This window comes from Elgaria multicarinata, chromosome 9 (assembly GCF_023053635.1).
Source record: "Elgaria multicarinata webbii isolate HBS135686 ecotype San Diego chromosome 9, rElgMul1.1.pri, whole genome shotgun sequence".
NCBI lineage: Eukaryota > Metazoa > Chordata > Lepidosauria > Squamata > Anguidae > Elgaria > Elgaria multicarinata.
In genome coordinates, this window is record NC_086179.1 from 101297937 (window position 1) to 101319384 (window position 21448).

The 21448-nt window shown below is 44.5% G+C and overlaps 1 protein-coding gene across 1 annotated transcript in view; it reads right to left on the reverse strand.

Moving 5' to 3' along the window:
* FOXM1 (forkhead box M1) overlaps nucleotides 1-21448 on the reverse strand; it is a 94312-nt gene that overhangs the window by 55945 nt on the left and 16919 nt on the right. Inside the window, exons 2-3 of the mRNA XM_063134411.1 lie at nucleotides 12226-12374; nucleotides 10968-11168 (exon numbers count right to left, since the gene is read on the reverse strand). Coding sequence (XP_062990481.1) covers nucleotides 10968-11168; nucleotides 12226-12374 — 350 coding nt within the window. The remainder of the gene's footprint in view (nucleotides 1-10967; nucleotides 11169-12225; nucleotides 12375-21448) is intronic.

Consider the following 21448-nt stretch of genomic DNA (forward strand, 5'->3'; position numbering starts at 1 on the left):
CAAGGTTCTTTAGCAGATCGCAAATGACTCTTGTAGACTCCTTGGCTCTGGACTGAGAGTGGGCCACTATCAGCCAATCATCGAGATATGGGTATACCTCAACTCCGAGCATCCAAAGGTGAGCACAAACTACAGCCATGCACTTTGTGAACACACTTGGAGCTGTGGCCAGGCTGAATGGTAGGACCCTGAATTCAAAAATATCCTCTCCTATCACAAATCTGAGGAATTTTCGATGAAAAGGATGAATAGTGACATGAAAATAGGCATCCTTCAGATCCACAGCTGTAAACCAGAGGTTCCGTTACAAGAGTGGTAGGATCTGTGCTAGAGTCAGCATTCGGAATTTCCGGGGATATGTAAAAGTTCAAACCTCTCAGGTCCAGAATAGGTCAAAGTCCTCCGTCCCTCTTCAGTTTCATAGAATCATAGAATAGTAGAGTTGGAAGGGGCCTATAAGGCTATCGAGTCCAAACCCCTGCTCAATGCAGGAATCCATCCTAAAGCAATTCCAAAAGTAATAGAAATAGAACCTGTTTCCTATTTGAGATGGAGGAACTTTTTGAATGGCTCCCTTCTCTAGAAGGGTAGTGGTCTCCTCCTGTAAGATGTTGGATAGTGTTATCTTTACAGTGCCAAGCGGAGGGAGGACGTTGAATTCTATCCTGCACCCTAAAACCACAATATTGATAACCCATTTGTCCATTGTGATAAGTTCCCATACATGGCGATTGTCCAGAAGAGTGTTTCTGAAGGGCAAACTGTCCTGGTGACAAGCCATGGTGGGTGAGTAAAAAACAATGCTTCGGATTGTTACTCAGTATTATCTCGTTGTGTGCAAAATGAGCCTGTGCAGGTCTCTTCCTTGACTGTCCTGGCTGTTGGTAGCAAAAATTACTGTCAGGGTTTCTTTGCCTTTGAAAATATTTAGGTTGGGAGCAGAACCATTTTGTGGCTTGTATTGGTATTGTTGATGCTGTTGTTGATTAATGACCATCTTCCTAGCTGTATTCTTAGCCTTCTGAATGGTGTCCATTGCCTCGGCGGTCTTTGCATGGAACAGTCCCACTCCATCAAACAGTAGGTTTTTGATCTTGGAATGTGTTTCCGGTATTAATCCCAGTTTTCTTTGTTAAAGAATCGATTGGATGAGGAAGGGTCTGTAATTTCTATGTCTGACCATCCACCTTCATCCCCTTCAGAAATGGATTCCTGAAGTGAAATTATGGAGTAATCATTGTCAGAGTGGGGCTCAGCCAAGGTGGTCTTGGGTTTGTTAGTGTGACCTGTGGTTGTGGAGCGGGGGTCTGGAGAGTCATCCCCAGAGCCCACTGATGAGTGCAGATTATGGGAAGAACTAGGCTATTTTGATTTTGAAGCCTTGTTTTTTGTTTTATTTTTGTTTTCTAGATGCAGAGGAGGAGAAGAGGAAGACTGGGAAGTGTGCAAGCTTCTGACACGTTTTGCAGAACAGCTTGATCTCAAAGTTTGTTTATTTAATAAATGGTTAGTCAGATTGTCCAGTATTATCCTAGCGATCTATTTGAGCCATCCTTGAGATAGGCGTTTGGGCTATCTCATTGTTCCCTGTCTGAGCAATGGAAGAGGTGGAAGGAAGAGGGGCTTCCCTTTGCAAGTTGGAATCAAAACTGCAACTTAAAAGGGTTGCCCGCTTTGTTTGATAGGAATCCCACTTTGGTGAGGGAGAAAAAATAGATTTGATCTCACCCTTGGTGTTGTTGAAGCGTCTAGCCTCTGCTGCTCCATTGCTTCCTCTTCCTGTTCTGACTGGAGAGGGTGGCGTGCAGTGCCCCTCACTCCATCAGCCTCGGCCACTTCCTTTCTGGCTGGGATCACACAAATCCTGGTGTCTAAAAGACTTAAGTAGAAAGAAGAGGGAGGGTGGAACACCATGATCTCTCAAAAAGAGAGATCAGATCTGGTTCTTATGAAAATATATTTTCTTCAATGAATTCTTCTTAGTTAAGCTCAACGTATTTCAGATAAAAATCTTCAACCATGGTTTCCCCCTAAGCAAGTCCAGCGCTGGGCACCTTTCATGTCTGTGCGTTGTTGTGCTCTTTCAGCTCATCTATCTTTTCACCCTATCTTTTCACGCTATGCCAGTGAAATCTCCAGCCCTGCCCCCTACATTTTCATTTCTCCTGCTGTTAATTTTTTTATTTTTAAAAAAGTATTTCTTTATTTCTGCCAAATACAATAGTACAGCAGCCTGAAACTGCGCAATTACCATAAAACAACAGACTATACTTTCCCTTAAGATCATATTAAGCAAACTCCAAGGAAGGGAGGCCGTTTGTAGGAAGCAGGAGGGAGCGCTTGGGCCGAGACTGTTGCTGCCCTTTGGCTTGAGAAAGGTTTACAGGGGGGAAGGAACGAAGGTTTGTTTTGCTTGTTTCAAAGGGTGGGCAGATGAACAATCATTTTAACTAATTTCTTTTGTAAAGGTCAGGTCCCCTCCTTTGCTCTAAGGTAACCAAAATGCTTACATCTGCATAAATTTTAAAGATAAAGAGATCGGGCTTGGCATGGTGATAGCTCTGAAGGAGGGCTTTAGCCATGCCAAGTTTGAGTCAGATCGGTTCATCCCTTTTTTTAAAGGATTTTTTTAGCTTTTCCCCTTAAATCCTTTTCCTGATAGTCCACCAGTGCAAAAGTCCATCTGTTTGCAATTGTGAAGGATCTATTTTACTTTACTTTGATCATGCAAAGCTGTGCATCTCCAGTTCATAAAATAGAGATCTGCTGGTTCCCTTACTCATGAGTAAATCTCATTGATTTCAACTGTATTTATTTATTTTATTGCATTTATATACCGCCACATAGTCAAAGCTCTCTTGGCGGTTTACATCAAAGTCATACTAAAATCCAGTGCATGCTTACTTTTGAGTACATCCCATGAAACACCATTCTGGCAAATGCAATTGAATGCAATTCTGGAAGACTGAAATGGGGGTAATGATGCAAAAGTGCACTTAAGGGATTAAGAGATTAGGGAAAGTCAACCCATTGCATGTCCACATACTAGTCTACCTATCCTCTACCTATCCTCGTTTCAACAAAGTATTGTTGCACTGTATAACTTAGGAGAAAGGGGCAGGGAGAAAAAGAACACACAACGCTTTCCCTGGGATCCTTATAAATCGAGTTGGAGGACCGAAAGTACGATGGAGCAACTCAGCGAACTACAGGGGAGGGGGAGCGAACGTGAACTGCAGCTCAATACCAGGTGCACGGTGCCTTGCTCCATTTCTTTAAAAAAAAAGTCTTTAACAGCGAAGCTTCACAGGTCTAGGGAAGTGCGGGAGTGAAATACCCCCCCATCCCACTGCATTTTCCACATTTCTTTTAAGATGAAAATGTACCCCTGGTCAAGAGTAAGAACGTAGAGTTAAATAGGACCACTATTCTTCCCCCTTCACGTTTGAGCAGAGAACCACTCCGCCCTCATCTTTTGTTAGTGAGACCGCCCTTAACACACACACACACAACAAAGAATGGGATGGTTGGATAGAATGCAATGACAGCAATACACATGAGAGAGGAGTGCATTTATTTCACACGGAAGGAAAAAACCCAGACTCCCTGCTCAAAAAAGTCTTAATTTTTGTGAACCACCCAGAGAGCTTCAGCTATTGGACAGTATAGAAATTCAAGTTGCTTACCTGTAACTGTAGTTCTTCGAGTAGTCATCTGTGCATTCACACTTAATGGGGCTCTGCGCCTGTGCGGAGCCTCAATCGGAATTTTTAGCTGAGAACTTTTTGGGCAGGAACTCCTCCCCCACCGTCATGTGGTATATATATATGGTGTTCCCGCCCACTCCCTCAGTTCCTCGAGACTGAAGTCGATCCCAGGCTTCGGGAGAACCCATTACTCTGACAGATTACTGACACCGAAGAGGGGATGGTGGAGGGGGTGGGTAGTGTGAATGCACAGATGACCACTCGAAGAACTACAGTTACAGGTAAGCAACTTGCATTTCTTCTTTGTGGTCTCTGTGCATCACACTTAATGGGGCGAATAGCGAGCTCACTTACCGGAGGCGGGTGAGGTGTCACTGTAGCACGGATGACAGGATAGCCCTCCTGAAACGAGATGAAGAATTGGCATGCAAATCCAGCTTGTAATGCCGAATGAACGTCGACTGTGACGTCCAGGTGGCTGCCTTACACAGGTCCAAGACAGGAATGCCTCTGGCGAAGGCTGTGGAAGTTGCAACTCCCCTAGTGGAGCGGGCTTTAACACCTGTAGGGGGTTCTTTGTGCATGGTGCGGTATGCCAGCTGGATTGTTTGTCGAATCCAAGCTGCGAGTCTTTGCTTGGAAACCACAGCACCCCTGTTAGGCTGTCAGTAGCATACGAAGAGCCTTGGGGTAGATCGAAATGGTTGGGTTCGATCTTTGTAGAATGCGAGAGCTCTTCTGACATCTAATGAGTGTAGTCTTTTTTCTAGGTCAGATTTCGGATTCAAGAAGAAAGCCAGAAGGGAGATTGTTCGTTGATGTGGAAATCGGATGCCACTTTAGGGAGGAATGAGATGTCCGGATGGAGTGAAACAGATTCCTTGTGGAATATCAGGTAAGGATGGTCTACTCTTAGAGCTGAAAGTTCACTAACTCTACTAGCAGAGGTGATGGCTACTAGAAATGCGACCTTCCAAGAGAGAAGTTGCAGGTTACATGTAGCTATGGGTTCGAAAGGTTTAGACATGAGTGCCCTAAGCACTAGAGGAAGATTCCATGATGGAGCTTGGGGTCTAACAGGTGGTGCGAGGTTGTTTAGGCCTCTAAGGAAAGCTCTTGCCATTGGGTGACAGAATGTAGTGTACCCTTCAAAGGTCGGCCGTAAGTTCGATAGAGCTGCCAGGTAGACTCTAATTGAGGATGTTTTGAGTCCTTTATGAAACAGGCTTGTTAAAAATTGAAGTACCTCGGATACGGGACCGTTATATGGGTCAATTCCATTGTCGGTTGCGTACCGAAGGAATGTTGCCCATTTGGATGAGTAAGAGCGTCTAGTGGACGGCCTCTTAGAAGCGTCCAGTATTTCCTGGACTTGGTCTGAAATCTGGGTCCGCATTAAGGTTGATGAATTCGCCAAGCCGTGAGCTTCAGGGTCTGCAAGTCTGGGTGGTGTACTTTGCCCGAGCTGTGCAATATCAGGTTGTGGAGTAAGGGAAGGTGCAGGTATTGTCCCTGTAAGAGCCGCATCAGTGTGTGGAACCACGTCTGTCGCGGCCACCATGGAGCTGTAAGAATTGCGTTCATCTGTTCTCTGGAGATTTTGGCGATTGTTCTCGTTAACAGTGGGAATGGTGGAAATAGGTAGGACAGAGTCCCTGACCAGTGGATGGCAAATGCATCTCCCAGAGATGTTCCGCCTCCTCCCCTGGCGCAGAAGGTTGGGCAGGCTGCATTCTGTAGGGATGCAAAAAGGTCCACTGTGGGCTGACCCCACTTGCGGAACAGGAGTCGACGGATGTGAGGCGCTAGTTCCCATTCGTGGGATGTCTTGTCAGATCGGCTCAATGCATCTGCTAGTGTGTTGGAGATTCCTGCGATGTGTACCGCTGTAATTTACTTGGGAATTTACTTGGGAATCATCCAAGTAAATATCTGGATTGTGAGGTAGACAAGATGAGGGGAGTGTGTGCCCCCTTGCTTGTACAGGTGCCACAGAACAGTTGTGTTGTCCGTAAGGATTTGAACGTGATGGTTTGTGACTTCTGGCTCGAAAGCGACTAGGGCTTTCTATACCGCTAAGAGTTCCAGCATGTTGATATGGTAGTGTCTTTCCAATGCCGACCATAGACCTTGGGCTCGGAGGGGGCCACAATGTGCTCCCCATCCCTTTAGCAACGTGTCTGTCATTATAGTTTTGGAATGAGGAGGCTGGAATGGTAAACCTTGAAGAAGGTAGTTGACGTCCATCCACCATAGCAGGCATAGGGCTATCTCGGGAGAGATGTGTACTCGAATGTGACGGCCGTCGGATTCGAAATTGAAGACCTCTGCCAGCCAAAGCTGCAGCAGTCTCATCTTGAGTCTGGCCCATTCGACAACTGTGATGGTAGCTGCCATGTGGCCGAGTAGTTTTTGGACGGAGTGTGCTGTAGTGCTCCTTTTTTTGAACAAGGATGTAGACATTGTGACAAGTTTGAAGGCTCTGTCTTGAGGGAGGGAGGCTCTGCCGACATGAGCATTTAGCCTGGCCCCGATGAACTGGATCGTTTGGGATGGTTGTAGATTGGATTTTTCTGTGTTGATACACAGGCCTAGTGTTTGTAGAAGGTGTAATGTACAGAGTATGGCGGAGTGTAGGGTCGCTTTGTCGGATGCGACGATGAGCCAGTCGTCCAAGTAGGGGTAGAGTTCCAGGCCGTTGGTATGGAGGAAGGCACACACTGGTGCCATGCATTTTGTGAAGACCCTGGGGGCGGACGAAAGGCCAAATGGGAGTACACGGAATTGTAGGATGTCGGTGCCTATTGCGAAGCGGAGATATTTGCAGTAGGTAGGGTGGATGTGGAAGTAGGCGTCCTGAAGATCTACTGACGCGAACCAGGTGCCCTGGCGGAGAAGTGGAAGGATGGTACCAAGTGTGTTCATCCTGAACTTCTTGGTGGCAATAAACTTGTTTAGGGGTCGAAGGTCCAAGATTGGGCGGAGTCCCCCGTCGTGCTTGGGCACGGTGAAGTAACGGGAGACGAATCCATTGGAGGATTGGTTGGTGTGTACCCGTTCTATGGCTCCCTTGTGTAGGAGGACAGAGGTCTCTGCCCAAAGTGTTTGGTTTGGGGGTGTTGTTTTTATAAATCCGAGAGGTGGAAGAGAAAGGAACTCGATATGATAGCCGTGTGTTACGATATCGAGAACCCAAGAGTCTGTTGTAATGTTGGCCCAGGCGTGTTGGAATTCGGGAAGCCTGCTGCCAAATATAGCTGGAACATTGATGTAGCTGTCAAAGGTGACGTCTGGGAGGTGGTTCGGTATGACTGCAAGACGGGTGTGACTTAGGAGGTTGATATTGTTTCTTTGATTGCTGTGGCTGGTATCGTGGAGTACGATCCGGATATTGTTTGTTGTAGTATGGGTTCTGTGGTCGAAACCATCGTCGTGCCTTAGATGCTGACTGTTGTTGTTGTTGTTAGCCTATGCCCATCTTTTTTGCTGTGGCTCGGGCTTTCTGTACGGAGTCCATTTGGTCGTCAGTTTTGTCATTGAAGAGACCTTCTCCATCAAATGGAAGGTCTTCGATTCTAGTTCTGGCCTCCAGGTTTAGGCCAGCTGAGCGCAGCCATGCATGGCGTCTTAGATTTATGGCACCCACCATTGATTCTGCGTGACAATCAGTTTGGTGTCGAGTGGCGTTCATCTGGTGGCGTGCCAGCTTTATGGCTTCTGATTGGAAGACTCTAGACAGTTCCCGGTGCTCATTTGGTAGATAGTCGCAAAGCAAACCCAACTTTTCCCAGAGAAAAAGTTGATATCTGGACAGCATGGCTTCATAATTCGAGACTTTAAGGCCAAGTGATGCTGTGGAGTAGAGCTTCCTTCCAAGAGTATCAAGCTTACGACACTCCTGGTCGACAGGCGAGGTGTGATGTTTGTGGCTTTTACTCTGTGCCGATTCCACAATGATGGAATTCGGACGTGGGTGCGATGAGAGGAAGGTTAAATCCTTTTCCTGTACTCAGTACAACGACTCAAGGCGTTTAGAGGTTGGGGGCATTATGGAGGTTGTACTCCATGCCTGGTGAACAGTTTGTAGTAGCGTAGGTAAGAACAGGACGGAAACTGGAAGGATGGAGTCGGTATAGATGGCATCATATACTGGGTCGCTAACTTGTTCAACTTGTTGTTGGGCCTCGATACCGAGGCTTTGAGCCATTCAGAGGACTTGGTCGGAAAATATACCAAGGTCTTCCGGAGGAGAGATTCCGCCCTTAGGAGCTACGGTGTCCTCTGGGGAGGGCATGGATGGAGCAGGTGATGGAACTGAGGAAGAATCGGATTCATAATCCTCAGGTGAGTCAGGTGAATTACGTCTGGAGGCTGAGATCGAAGCCAATTGAGTGTCCGGCGGTGGTAGCGGAAGTGGTTGGATTCGAAAAGCGGAACGGTGTTCGGAGCGGGGAATCCTAAGGGATACTCCTCTTGGTGGTACAGGAGGTGGCGGTGTTGGTTGGTGGGATCGTGATTGAAGGGACATAGAGTCATATTCTGTATCGCGGTAGCGTGGTTGCTCTGGGTGGTCTCTCCAGTAGTCAAAATAGTACCTACTGGGAGGATGGTAATATTCATAGGAATGGTCCCAGTCTCTATGAGGCGATCTGGAGCGAGCGTGTTGGCTGTGACGCTCCGGAAGTGTGTGCGGTTCCTTTCCTCTTTCCCTAGAAAGGGAATGAGATGGTGAATGGCTGCCGGTGCCGTGGGTACGGTTCGATGGCGACAGTCGTCGATGTCGAGGAGAGACGATATCAACTGGTTGATATGGAGGAATCGGTCGGTCCGGAGAAGGGTCTCGGGATCGATCGCCCTGAGCGGGAGGACGTGGTGTCGGTCCCTAATTTCTCCCTCTGACGCTGTAGATATTGGTTCAATTACCAATGGCGGCAGAGGGGACCTCACCAGTACTCGAATAGGAGAATCGAGTAGAGGGGGAAGAGATGCCGTTGTTACCGTAGAAGGAAGGTGTTTAGTTTTATCCTTCTTTTCCTTTCCGGCAGAGCTTCCTTGTTCTTAGGCCTCTTGGCTCTTTTGGTGAGCTTTTTCGCTGTCATTTGGGTTAGCAAATTTGCTGAAGCAGGAATAGGCGGAGGAATGTTCTGAGAAGAAGCAGATGGTTGCTCGGTAGACGCCATTTTGGATGAAAGAATGGGGTCGACCGATTGAAGCGCTTTTTGCCAAAGAAGAGACTTTAATCTATTGGCTCTATTTTTTCGAGCCTGTCTAGAAAAAGACATACAATGTCTGCAGGACTCAACAACGTGGGTTTCTCCCAGACAGAGGAGGCAAAGGGTGTGTCCGTCTGATGGAGTTCAATTTACTGCCACATTGGACGCATTTAGTAAAAGTGTCATGCCCTGCACAGAGATGGAGTCAGGAGATGAGGAGGAGGTGGCAGAGGCTGGACCTAGCGCCGAGAAGCCCAGCTCAGGTAGTGGGGAGGCTGGACTGGCAGAGACTGTGGCAGAGCCTCAGGGAGAAGAGCCAAGGCCAGCTGGATACTCTGCCAGCTCTGAGGGCTTGATGCCAGCAAAGACTGCGGAGGAGCCGCAGAGGTCTGAGGAGGAGGCGGAGAAGCCTGGTTTCAGCCAGTTGCGGGCGGAGAAGGCAACCAGACACCGGTCTTGCCACCTCCACCGGAAACGCCAGGCAATTAGGGATCAGCTGAGAGACCATGACTCAGCACTCTGACTGAGGATAAAAGCGCAGCCGTGACCCACGCAGAGTTGTCAGAGATTATCTGAGCGTTCTGGCGAAAGCCTTTGCTCTTAGATCTTGTGACCTCGTGCCTTGTTCCTGGACGCCTGGATCCTGATTCCTGCCTTGATCCCTGGACCCCGTGACCACGTCTGCCTACTCTGGATTCCTGCCTTGATCCCTGGACCCCGTGACGTCTGCCTACTCTGGATTCCTGCTTCGACCTTGGACCGGTTTGTGACTACGTCTTGCCTGTTGTTGCCCCGTGATTCTGGACTGTGTTACTGGATTGTTGCTGACTGTTGGCTGTGTTTGAACTTGGACTGGACTATCGAATCTCCGCTTTGCCACGCTCCCTCAACCTCGGACTGGACATTGACTTTGCTAAAAGCCTGCTTCCTGAACTGTTCCTGTTCATGGACCTTTGCATTCAAACCCCCGTTTCCCCCTCCTTTCCCTGCACTGTTTAGCTTCTGTAAATAAACACCTTCGTTGCTTAGCTACCGGCTGGTCTTATCTTTCTTTGTCAAGCCATTTGGCGGCTTTCCCGGACAAAAAGGGGCCTTCAAGGCCATGCGCCTAAAGGATGCTAACAGCTAAATAGACTAATAACTAATTTTTTAAAAAAAATTTTTTAGAGAAGAACAAGAAAGAGAAGAAGAGACAAAGAAGAAGACGAAGAGGATTCTCAGCAATAGTAAGTAAGTAATAGTATAGTAACTCAAATAATGATGAGGCAACGCTGACGGTGGTCAAAGAGGAACTGAGGGAGTGGGCGGGAACACCATATATATACCACTTGACAGTGGGGGAGGAGTTCCCGCCCAAAAGTTCTCAGTTATTAGAAGTCCGACTGAGGCTCCACGCAGGCGCAGAGCCCCATTAAGTGTGATGCACAGAGACCACGAAGAAGAAATGCAATAAATAAATAAATAATAAAAGAACGGAAACATGGAGGGAAAGAGGGGAAATGAGTGCTGGACGTGGACGACGTCATGTGAGTATTGGGCTGCAAAGCCACAAAGCAGGTATGGCGAGTGTGTGATAAATCACTGGTGTGATGCAGCCCTCGGTCACATGAATCCCTGCTTTTCCTGGGCAATAGCAGGAGCTAATCTATTTGGGGATGCCTTCCGCATACCAGCCTGGAGAATCTCAACTTTTAAAACATAAACAAACAAACAAAAACACTCACAGGTTTCTAGCACTTGCAGCTGCATGTGTGGTCAATTCATGCTACAATCTTAGAAATCAGAGGAATGGAAAAGGAGTGAAAACAAATCCAAAGGAATTATTCAGAATAATAGAACTGCAACTGTGCAAAATCAGAGAAACTATATAAATATGCCCAATTTGCAAAATCAATTTAGGTTACAGAATTAAATTTTTCTTGGCAATTTAATTTTTTTAAGTGCACCATTCTGGCAATATCTGCCTCTGAAAGGAGGAAACGGATAACTATTTGCATAACAGACAAATTTTCCCCATGTTCGTTTTACAGGCCAAAGGATGATTTACCTTCCAGCCTGGTTTGGCTACATGTTTGAAATAAGGGAAATGATCCTCAATCCATGTGTAGATGTCTTTCAGCATCATGCGCTTCTTCTCAGTGCTGTTGATAGCAAATTGGATCATAGCCATATAGGAATAGGGGGGACGTTCAGAGAAGGGCTCCTGCCATGAGGTAGTAGAGGATGATGGTGCAGAGCCTTCCTCAAACTGGTAAGTGGAAAAGAAGAGAAGGAAATATGAAGGGTGTATGGCCTGCAGAAAGTTACACAAAAGGCTTCTAGATCACAGTATACCAAACAGGGACCCTCTGAGTAGGACTGGTCATATACTTAAGGCATTAACCTAGCAGAAATGTAACAATGAGGATTGCATTATTTAGAAGGAAAATGAGTTTGTGAAAAGTGGTTGTGAAACCACAGAAGTAAAGGTGTTGTAGGCTGTTCAGCCAAGAAGCTTAGTGGCGACCCTGGGCCAGTTGCTTCATCTCTGGTGAACTTAACCTCCAGTGTTTTGGTGAAGGAAGGGGATAGGGTCACCTGCCCAGAGCCTGAAGTGGGAAGAATAGGATTAAAAATGTAATGAATAATGAAGTTTCTCAATAATTATAATTAATTATTATTTGTAACAATGCCATATAAATATAAATTTATTCAAATGGCATTTAAATGGTTGAACTGTTGTTAAATCGGACCTCATTATACTGCAGGGAAAGGCAGGGGCTGCTCATGGGCAAAGTGGGCGTCTGGCTTTTTATAGAGAGAGACTGGAAACAATCACACATACACACACCCCTTTGCTATCAAGTAAAACACAAGTTTTGCAATGAAGAACAAAAAGCCACTATAGACAGAAGGGAAGGTCATGGGACATTAGGACACAACCACTGGTCAGGCACCCCAAACCTAATTCTGATTACCTACCATTTGTCAAGTCTGCTCTCAGTGAACCTGGTAACCCAGAAATCCCACCTCCCTGCATTTCTAAGCATTTCACTGCCTCAGGAGAAGAGGTAGGTGCTTTGCCCTTTCCATTTTTCTTGAGGTTCTTTTGTCTGCCTCCCTCTCACAGTTGGCGTCCAGCTTGCTACAGGACACAAAAGATCAGGACAGAGCAAAACGCTGTGAAGGAAACAGGTGGGGTGAGTTTTTGCCACCTTGATTTTTTGAGGCAGCAGCACATAAGAGACATCTCTGTAGTGCACCCTGCTGTGCACACACATTCCTGAACTGCCCTTTGGCTTGGTTTAGCCATGCACCTTGCTTACCTTCATTGCTTTCTGCTTGGGGGTCTGGTTCTCTTTCTCTGCTTCTTTTTTCACACTGCAGGGGTTCAGTTCATCGGAGCTCATCTTGCCCAACCACTGGATATTGGTTAGACTGTTGTCCAGGCCACAGCTTGGTGTCTCCCCATTGCCTAGATGAGTACAAACACACAGTCCTTATTCTGCAACTCTAGATCCCCAAAGGGAGGCTTCAAGCCTGTTCTTTAAGCAAACAGAGTTCAGAGATCAATTATCTTGGAGACAATAGAGTTTTGACAGCATCATTTGAAACAAAGAATTAAATTAAAGCACTACAAATCACAGATTCATATACTATCAAGCTACTCAGTTTACTTACTTAGTAACTATAGTAAGGGAGGTAGTGGTGGTGAAAATGTAAACAAAAGGAACCCAAAAGGCGACCACCATAGAAACAAAATAAAACCAATGAAATAAATCATCATTCAAAAATTATACACGCTTATTTATAATAGAATAACTGTTTTCAATACAATACTAATACAAGTCTACAACAATCCACTTTCACATCAGTGTAGCATTTCATTACATATCAGTACAGCATTCAATTGCAATTAACAATCATTTCAAACCAGATTTAAATAGTCATTGCATTGAAATCCGACCCATAGACATCAGACACTATCACCTAATCACATAAACAGTATATTAAGACCAAATTTAGTCAACAAGGTTCATGTTATTCCTTGTTTCAAAGTATCTTCTTCAAAAACGTCGGTTTTAGTAATCTGTAAAAGATAACACCACATAGACTCAAGTTCCCAGGAAAGAGGAAAATTCCAGACTGGAGTTTAGACCCTGAGGGGCCACTGTATTTAACCTAAATGTCTACTGAGCCTTACTGCCCATAGCCACTCCTCTTATCTGAAAATAAAATTTACCCTAAAACCTAAAATAGTTTTTTTCTAATACAATGTCCACAAGATTAAGCAAAAAATAAGTTGGTGGATGAGGATTAGATCTTTTATCAAGAACAGTTGTTATGACCATGCGTGATTCCTGGACATCAGGAAAAACTTCCTGACTGTTAGAGCAGTAAGACAATGGAATCAGTTACCTAGGGAGGTTGTGGGCTCTCCCACACTAGAGGCCTTCTATGTAGTGTATGGTAGATATCACTTTAAGAACGGAAGTTACGGTTGGGAGATCTATGCTGTGGTTCATTATTTAATCAGCTGGCAGACGCTGCTGTCTGCCAGCTCAGAAACAGAAAACAATGTGACAAAGTAAAATACGTTTTTCTGATCTTGGTATGTATGTAAGGTCTTAATTTTGTGTTGACTTCCTGGAGTGTTAAATAAGTATATTGTTGTGGAATGGCATAGACCTTCGTCTGTTTAGGAAAAATATAGCTAATTAGCTTTTTGTATACTGTGGAGATATAATACCGGAAGATGGTCTCACCTTGAAAAACTTAATAAAGAGAGATTGCGTGAGCTTTCCACTGACTGTTGGCGGTAAGTTGTCTGAATAAAGCAGTTTACGGTGTTCTTATCTTGTGAATCAGCCAAAAAAATAAGAAGTAAATGAGAGTTGTTACTGTGGAGTAACTCTAATCAAATGTGTTTACTTTGGAATTGATATCTTTTACAGATTACTAAGACCGACGTTTTTGAAGAAAATACTTCGAAACAAGGAATAACATGAACCTTGTTGACTAAATTTGGTCTTAATATACTGTTTATGTGTTTAGGTAATAGTGTCTGATGTCTATGGGTCGGATTTTAATGCAATGACTGTTTAAATCTGGTTTGAAATTATTGTTAAGTACAATTGAATGCTGTACTGATATGTAATGAAATGCTACACTGATGTGATAGTGGATTGTTGTAGACTTGTATTAATATTGTATTGAAAACTGTTATTCTATTATAAATAAGCGTGTATAATTTTTGAATGACGATTTATTTCATTGGTTTTATTTTGTTTCTACGGTGGTCGCCTTTTGGGTTCCTTTTATTTACTACTTATAGTTAGGGCTGCCAACATTTTACTGTCCCTATGCCTTGACACGCACAAATGTAGCAGATAAAGCTTGTCCCACCACTTATTTGCATACCAGGAAAATCTCCTGCTTTATTCATGCATGTCAGAAAAGCTCTTGTAAAAAAAAGTTGACAAATCATATCTAACTCATTATAAAAACACCAAGCTTTATATTAATAAGATTTCCAAACTGACTTATCCCAAGGCTTGGGTCAACATAAACAATCCTTTCACAAGCACTAACAGGATAAAAGACCAACTATTAAAAATAAAACATCCTATGAGCTATCCCATACTAGTTGCCAAAAGCTAGCTCGGATAGCAGATATCTTCAAATGAGTCCCACTAGTGACTCAGATGCAGAGTACCTTTCTGAATATCTTACCTTGTAAGGAATTTAAACTCAAATCAACATTCATAGCTCAAGAAAATACAAACTGGTAAGGTAACTTGCCCAAGTGGGTTCCAAGCTGCAAATACCATATCACATTGTTGATCCCACATAGTGCAAATCACTTCTAAATAAATGCCTCTAAAATTTGCACAAATTTGTACTAATCGAAAAATAAACCCCAAGATCAACTCCTCTTCAATTAAATCTCAATCCACTCATTTTACATCTGTCAACCCAACCCACTCCCTTTTCTTTCTCCTTCTTGCAGCCAGTTTGGCAACCCCCACCCACAATCCCTCCAGCAATCTCTTTCTTTCTCTGCCAGCCAGCCCACCCTGTTGCAGCCTGACATTTTGTCCAAATCTCTCTCTCCTAGAATTAGCATCTGAATACACATGCATGATTATACAACCCCCACAACCCTCTACTTTTTCTGAGAATCTCCCATCCCAAAGCACACTTCCAGAATAACATCAAACCCTGTAGCTGAATGTGCTCGCCTAAGCACATGTACAAAACCACATTTGTTCCAGAAAGACCTGTCCACAGTGGTCATAGTGTATCTATGGGGAGCACCCAAAGAAAAAGCCACTTGACACATTTATTGATTACAAACAAGAGTTTGAAATTCACTGGCTGACTTGGTAGAGGATTGTAACTAAAAACACAAGAACAATGAACCTTCAAGCCTATAATGAGAACTGATGTATTGGAGAAATCCTTTGAAGTCTCATGGAAGGTTGGCTCCAGAGATTAAACCAGGCCACAGACATGGGCCTTCTCTGTGGCTGCTCCAAGGCTCTGGAACTCCCTTCCCAGGGAGGCTAGGCTGGCTCCCTCTGTGCTACATTTTCGGAGGCAGACATTTTTTTGTTTGTTTCAACAGGCTTTTGGAGCTACTCTGGACCTGTGTTAATGTATTGGACATCCTCCTTTTTGATCTGCTACTGTTTTTAAATTTTTTAACACGTTTTTAATTTTACTATAGGTTTAATTCTATTTTAACTTTTGTAAATTTATATTTATATGTTTAATTGTACAGGTTTTAATTTTGTAAACCGCCTTGAGTCCCAGTACTGGGAAAAAGGCGGGCTATAAATAAATAAATATAATAATGCACCCTTTGCATCGCTTGCAGTGGGGAGGGTTTGCAGGAATTAGAGAGGAGGTGGATCAGTAAATCGAGAGTCCTTAACACTTTGGGGAAGGAGAAAGGGGTTGGGGTCGACAGCTGGGATCAAAAAATGAAGAAGGGGGCTAAGGGTTTTTTAGGTTGAGGAGGTGCAGGGGTTACTGAGGCGCAATCAACTTGACTAGAAAAGAGGGGAAGAGTTGCATTCATAGACTGTGTTCGGATATTGCCATTGTCGTGTTCATGCCTGTTCCCTCTGGAATTCACACATGTTGGCAAGCTGACGCTCACATCAGTGAGACTTCTTTTATTGAGGAAATCACACGGTAGGCAGGCTTAATGGTAACACGGTCTCCAAAACACACTTAAAGCTAAACGATGGCTAGAAAGCTTTAGGCTCTTTTTCTAAAACGATCCTTAAGGCAAACACTCAGGGTGTGTGTGTGTGTTTAGGGTAGACCACCCTCCAATTTGAGCTTCTCCAGACACTGCATATGCTGGCACCTCAACATGGCCAATCGCCTAAAACAAAATCCCAGGGAAGGGTTGCTCTGAGCCACCAGAGCAGGGCAGAGAAGATTGGTCACGCACTTGTCAATCTCAGCCTGCCACAACTGAGCTGGCCCTGGTTACCATGGCTTCAGGGAAGATTAAGCCTCAGGCACAGGAGTCCCATCCTTCTAAGGACTGGCAACTCCCTGCCACCTGAGCTCAGGCCACACACACACAATCCACAGCAAATGCGAGTCCAAGTCTATGAAAAGCCTCACTACTTTTCATGGCACAGTTCTTAGATATCCAAAGTCCAAATAGCAAAGCATCCATGTGCAGAGTGCTTTCAAAGTCCCAATTGCAAATGGAATCCAAAGCAGGAGGGAGGTCAGGCATTGCGTTGGGAGATGAAACCTAGCAAAGCTTTTCCAGCTTTGCACCAGCATTTAAGGCCTATTCAAAAGCCACTTGACAGACAGGTCCTCTGACCTGAAAGCCATGCCCATGTGCCAACAGGGTGGGATGGCACAACCCACTTCTAAGAGCAGCTCCTGTCCCTTCCAAATACTCTCAAGTTCCCATTCTGATTCCTGACTCCAAGCTGAGCAGAGCAGAGAAGAGGAGCTGCCTCAGCTGGACTAGGAGCTACGAAAGGAAGCCAGCCCCTAAGAGAGAGAGCGATCAGAGCAAGCAGACAGGAGCTTGATGGGGGAGATCAGCAGGGAAGGTCAGGAGGGGAGGTCCCTAACAAAAAGTATTTTCTTCTTGTAAGACATACTCATATAGTAGGGGACCTTATTGTGCACCTTCAGAGAGGACAGGATAAAGCACAGGCAATTCCACTATAATCGGAAAGGAAAAAACAAAACAGAAATAGACAATATTCTTGTTGCAGGTGTTCACCTGCAACAAGTGCAAGCTGGTTGCACTATTGGAAGAAAAACTCAGAGGACTTGAGCGGCGAGTGTCCACCCTCCAAGGAATAAGAGAAGGTAAGGAGTTCTTAGAATGGTGGAACAGCAACAAGAAGCACAAGAGTTTGAAGAGCAACAGCAAGCTAAAGCAGAAGTGGAGTATGCTGAGGTGAGGAAAGCCAATGAAGAGGAAACTCCCTGGAAAAGAGTGACAGGAGCGGAAGAACTAGAAGACATTCTGCACCAGTGGAAGCATAAGAGTTAAGCAACTGCTTTCAGCTACTGGAAGATGAGACTGGAGGACAGCCTGCAGAGGAAGAATTACAGGGGACACCATGCAACAGTGAACAAGAGGCAGAAGGTCAGTCAACCAAGAAGAAGAGAAAAGTAGTCATTGTGGGAGATACCTTGCTGCGTGGCATTGAAACCCAAGTATGTTGTGAAGACCCATGGACTCCCCAGGTGTGCTGTCTCCCTGGAGTACAGATTAGAGATGTGACTGAAGTGTTGCCAAATCTCATAAAGCCCACGGACACATACCCTTTTCTTCTCATCCATGTAGGAACAAACGATATTGCCAAGCAGAGCTACGAAAAAGTCACGTCAGATTTTGAAGCTCTGGGAAGGAAACTCAAGAAATTTGGGACCCAGATAATTTTCTCATCCATCCTCCCAGTTTTTGGAAGAGGATTAAAAAGGGAAAGAAAAATACTTCAGGTGAACAACTGGCTACAAAGGTGGTGCCAACGTGAGAGATTTGAATTCTGTCCCCTGTAATTCTTCCTCTGCAGACTGGGCTTTGCCACTTGGAAGTTGGACTGCTGGCAAGAGATGGTTGCACTACACAAGGACTGGGAAGAATGTGTTTGGCCACAGCATGAAGAACTTCATCAGGAGGGCTTTAAACTGAATTCTACGGGGGTGGAAGACATAAACATCAAGGCAACAATGGATGAAGTCTCATGTACCATAACACCAAGAACAGCTTCAATAGTGCCCAAAAATACTGTCCACAACAATGTAGGAACGAAGCCAGACTATAAAGCACATGGTCTTCGATGGCTGTATATACCAATGCCCAGAGCATGGGAAACAAACAGAACAAACTGGAACTCTTCATACATGAAGGCAAATACAACTTGATAGGTTTAACTGAAACTTGGTGAGATGACTCCCATGACTGGAATATAGCAATTGAAGGATATAACTTGTTCAAAAAGAACAGAAAGGGAGGCGGAGCACTATATTAAAAATACCTATCCCTGCACAGAAATACAGATGGTTGAGCCTGGGAGCCCCATTGAGAGCATCTGGATTACAATAAATGGGGGCAAGGAATGAAAAGAACATGATAATTGGAGTCTACTACCGACCACTCAATCAAGAAAAAGACAAGGATAAACTTTTGAGAAACAAATTGCCAGTGTTTCAAGGACGTCTGATGTAGTAGTGATGGGGGACTTCAATTACCCCGATATCTGTTGGGAGACAAATACTGCCAAAAGCAGCCCTTCCAAGAAATTCCTGACATGTGTGGGTGATAACTTTCTCCTACAGAATGTGGAAGAAGGAACTAGAGCAGTGGTTCCCAATTAGCTAAGTACTGCGGACCTCTTGTTTTTCAAATGCCAAGACATGGACCACCTACTTTTGAAAAAATTGTTATCTCTATGGTAGTTACTTGTGCAAAGCATTTTTTTTTGGAGAAAATAAGGGGTAGCCCCTAATAAGCAAAGGATTTTAGGTATACTAAAAAACAGACCATAAAATTTGTGATATTACCATGCAAAAATGACAATGATTTAGTTAGGAATATAAAGACAAATTTAATTTTACTAATGTGTAGTTTACAATTGAACAAATTATGACATGTCTAGCAGCTACTAAACCTAAATGTGATGGGAGAAATCATGCCTCTCTTTGTCCCGAACAATCCCTTCCACATCCGGTTCAATATTTCTATGCTTGTTCTTCATATAACAAAATATTGAAAAAGTTTGTTCACAAAGATATGTGAACAAAAGGGAACTAGATGTTTCAAAGCTTTTTCACCTAACTTCTTATAATCAGGAAAAACCGTCACCCAGAATTGGTCCAGTCTATATTCTTTGAAAAATGATTTCAGTGAACCATCACAAGTCACGTCAACAAGTGCATCTTGTTTTTCCGCAGATAGAGTTCTTAGTTTGAACATCACCACATTCAAAATGATTCCTTATCCATGAGTTTTCAGGATTAGGTGCAGGGAAGTAATCTTCGAAGCTAGTTGCAGGTGCTCAGTGATGTTATATTTTACTTCTGGTAGGAATTCGTTGTCAGTGGACTCCAGAAATGAATGGTGAATATGTGAATGGTGCCACGGACCCCCTGGGTGGGTTACGCGGACCCCTTGGGGTCTATGGACCCCCAATTGGGAACCACTGAACTAGAGGATTGGCAATCCTTGACTTGATATTGACCAATAGGGATGACTTAGTGGATAAAGTAGCAGTTATGGGAACTCTGGGGGAAAGTGACCACATCATACTTGAATTCTTGATTCTAAAGGATTTTAGGAAAGCTGATTTTAATAAACCCAGAACTATGATAAGTGAGGCCCTATGGCAAGTGGCCCTAATTTGAAAAGGAGTGCAAGATGGCTGGGAGTATTTAAAAATGGAAATCTTACAGGCACAATTACAAACAATTCCAACAAGGAAAAAAGATAGAAGACAACTGTGCTTAGAGAGTGGTGGTTGGGGGTCATTTGTGGAGATGTTCAGACGGTTTGCTTGCTATTAATTTGTTTAGAATGGCTAAAAGAGGGAAGGGTAACTTTTTTTTGAAGCGATGAGAGGCAAATTCAACTCCCAATCGTGATCACCTGATGAAGCATCCTCCAATCCAAATGTTGGAGGGGGGGAATAATTAGTAACTTGGGTTACTGGATAACTTTTCTTTCTTTGTCTGAACAGACTTTTTCCAGTGTTTTTTGAAACAGTAGCCCCACCAAACACACAAACACAACCTTAAATCATATACTACTAAATAAATAACAGATAGGAAACACAGCACTGCTACCCACCCTAACCTTGGTGAACAACTGAATAGATGTGGTGCAAGGGGATGATGTTTATAGGGCATGTGGACGTGCCCAGTGCACACTGCCCTGCCTTGGGGAGTCATCAGAACCCTCCAAAGGATAGCCAGTGGAGGAAGCTATGCCTGTCACGAGTTGAAGTGTGCGGTAGCTTCTGAAAGACTGGTACCTAGACAGGACCAGTCAAATTGGCACAACAGTTCCCCTCCCCCTGGGCGTATCCACTTTCCTCTTACTGGTAAAAGACAGACATAGCCTTTTAAAAAAAATTCTTCTTCTTCTTGTGATTCAGCAACACTGCTGCTTTTAATTCCACCCCTCCTGTGGAATTTATTTATTACATTTATACACCACCCCATAGCCCAAACACTCCTGGCTTTCCCTCTTCAGTGAAGTCAGGCAGGCTTTCATTGTGGTTCAACTTCTTATTGTTGTTGTGATTATTATTATTAATATTAGTACTGCTATTATTAACGTTATTATTATTGTTGTTGTTTAATAATGGCTGTGATCACAGTGCAGTCAATCAACTCTGAAGCAAGGATCACAAAGCTTTACTCTTATCCTCCTAGCCCCCTATTAGTTATGGGATGCAAAAGAAAAAACATCTCTCTGTGCTGTTCCCGCCTTACAGGGACGGTTTGAAGCAATCCTTGGATCACTTACTTGTGCCCCCAGAAATGTCTGCTGCATGCATGCCTGCCTTCCCGCCTCCGCGCTGTTGTTGGGGGATTTCTGCTGGGACTTACTTCCCCATAAATTTATTTATTTATTTATTGCATTTCTTTACCACCCAATAGCCGAAGCTCTCTGAGCGGTTTACAAATCTATGGCATAGTTGTACATCTCTACCTGCCTCTCTGCCCTCCTGGTGCCTGGGAGATGTACTAGATGATGGGGTTTGTGGTTCAACCCCACAAGCCTCTGGCATGCTTGCTCCCAGTGCTACAGGGGCATGCTGCCTGTCCTCCTCTGTGCCCGCCCCACAGGGATGGTTCGTGCATGTCTTGCTTTGACTCAGCGTATCCTTCCTTGTGATAAAAGGCAGCTGCATTGCGTGCTCACCCTGTTTAAGATTTCTCTGTGTGTGTGTTCTTGAAAGGGATGTGAACTGTGGTTAGGGGGTGATGCTTAAAACGAAAAAAAATAAATGCCAAAATTCAGGGCATGCTCGGATTTGCTTGAAACAT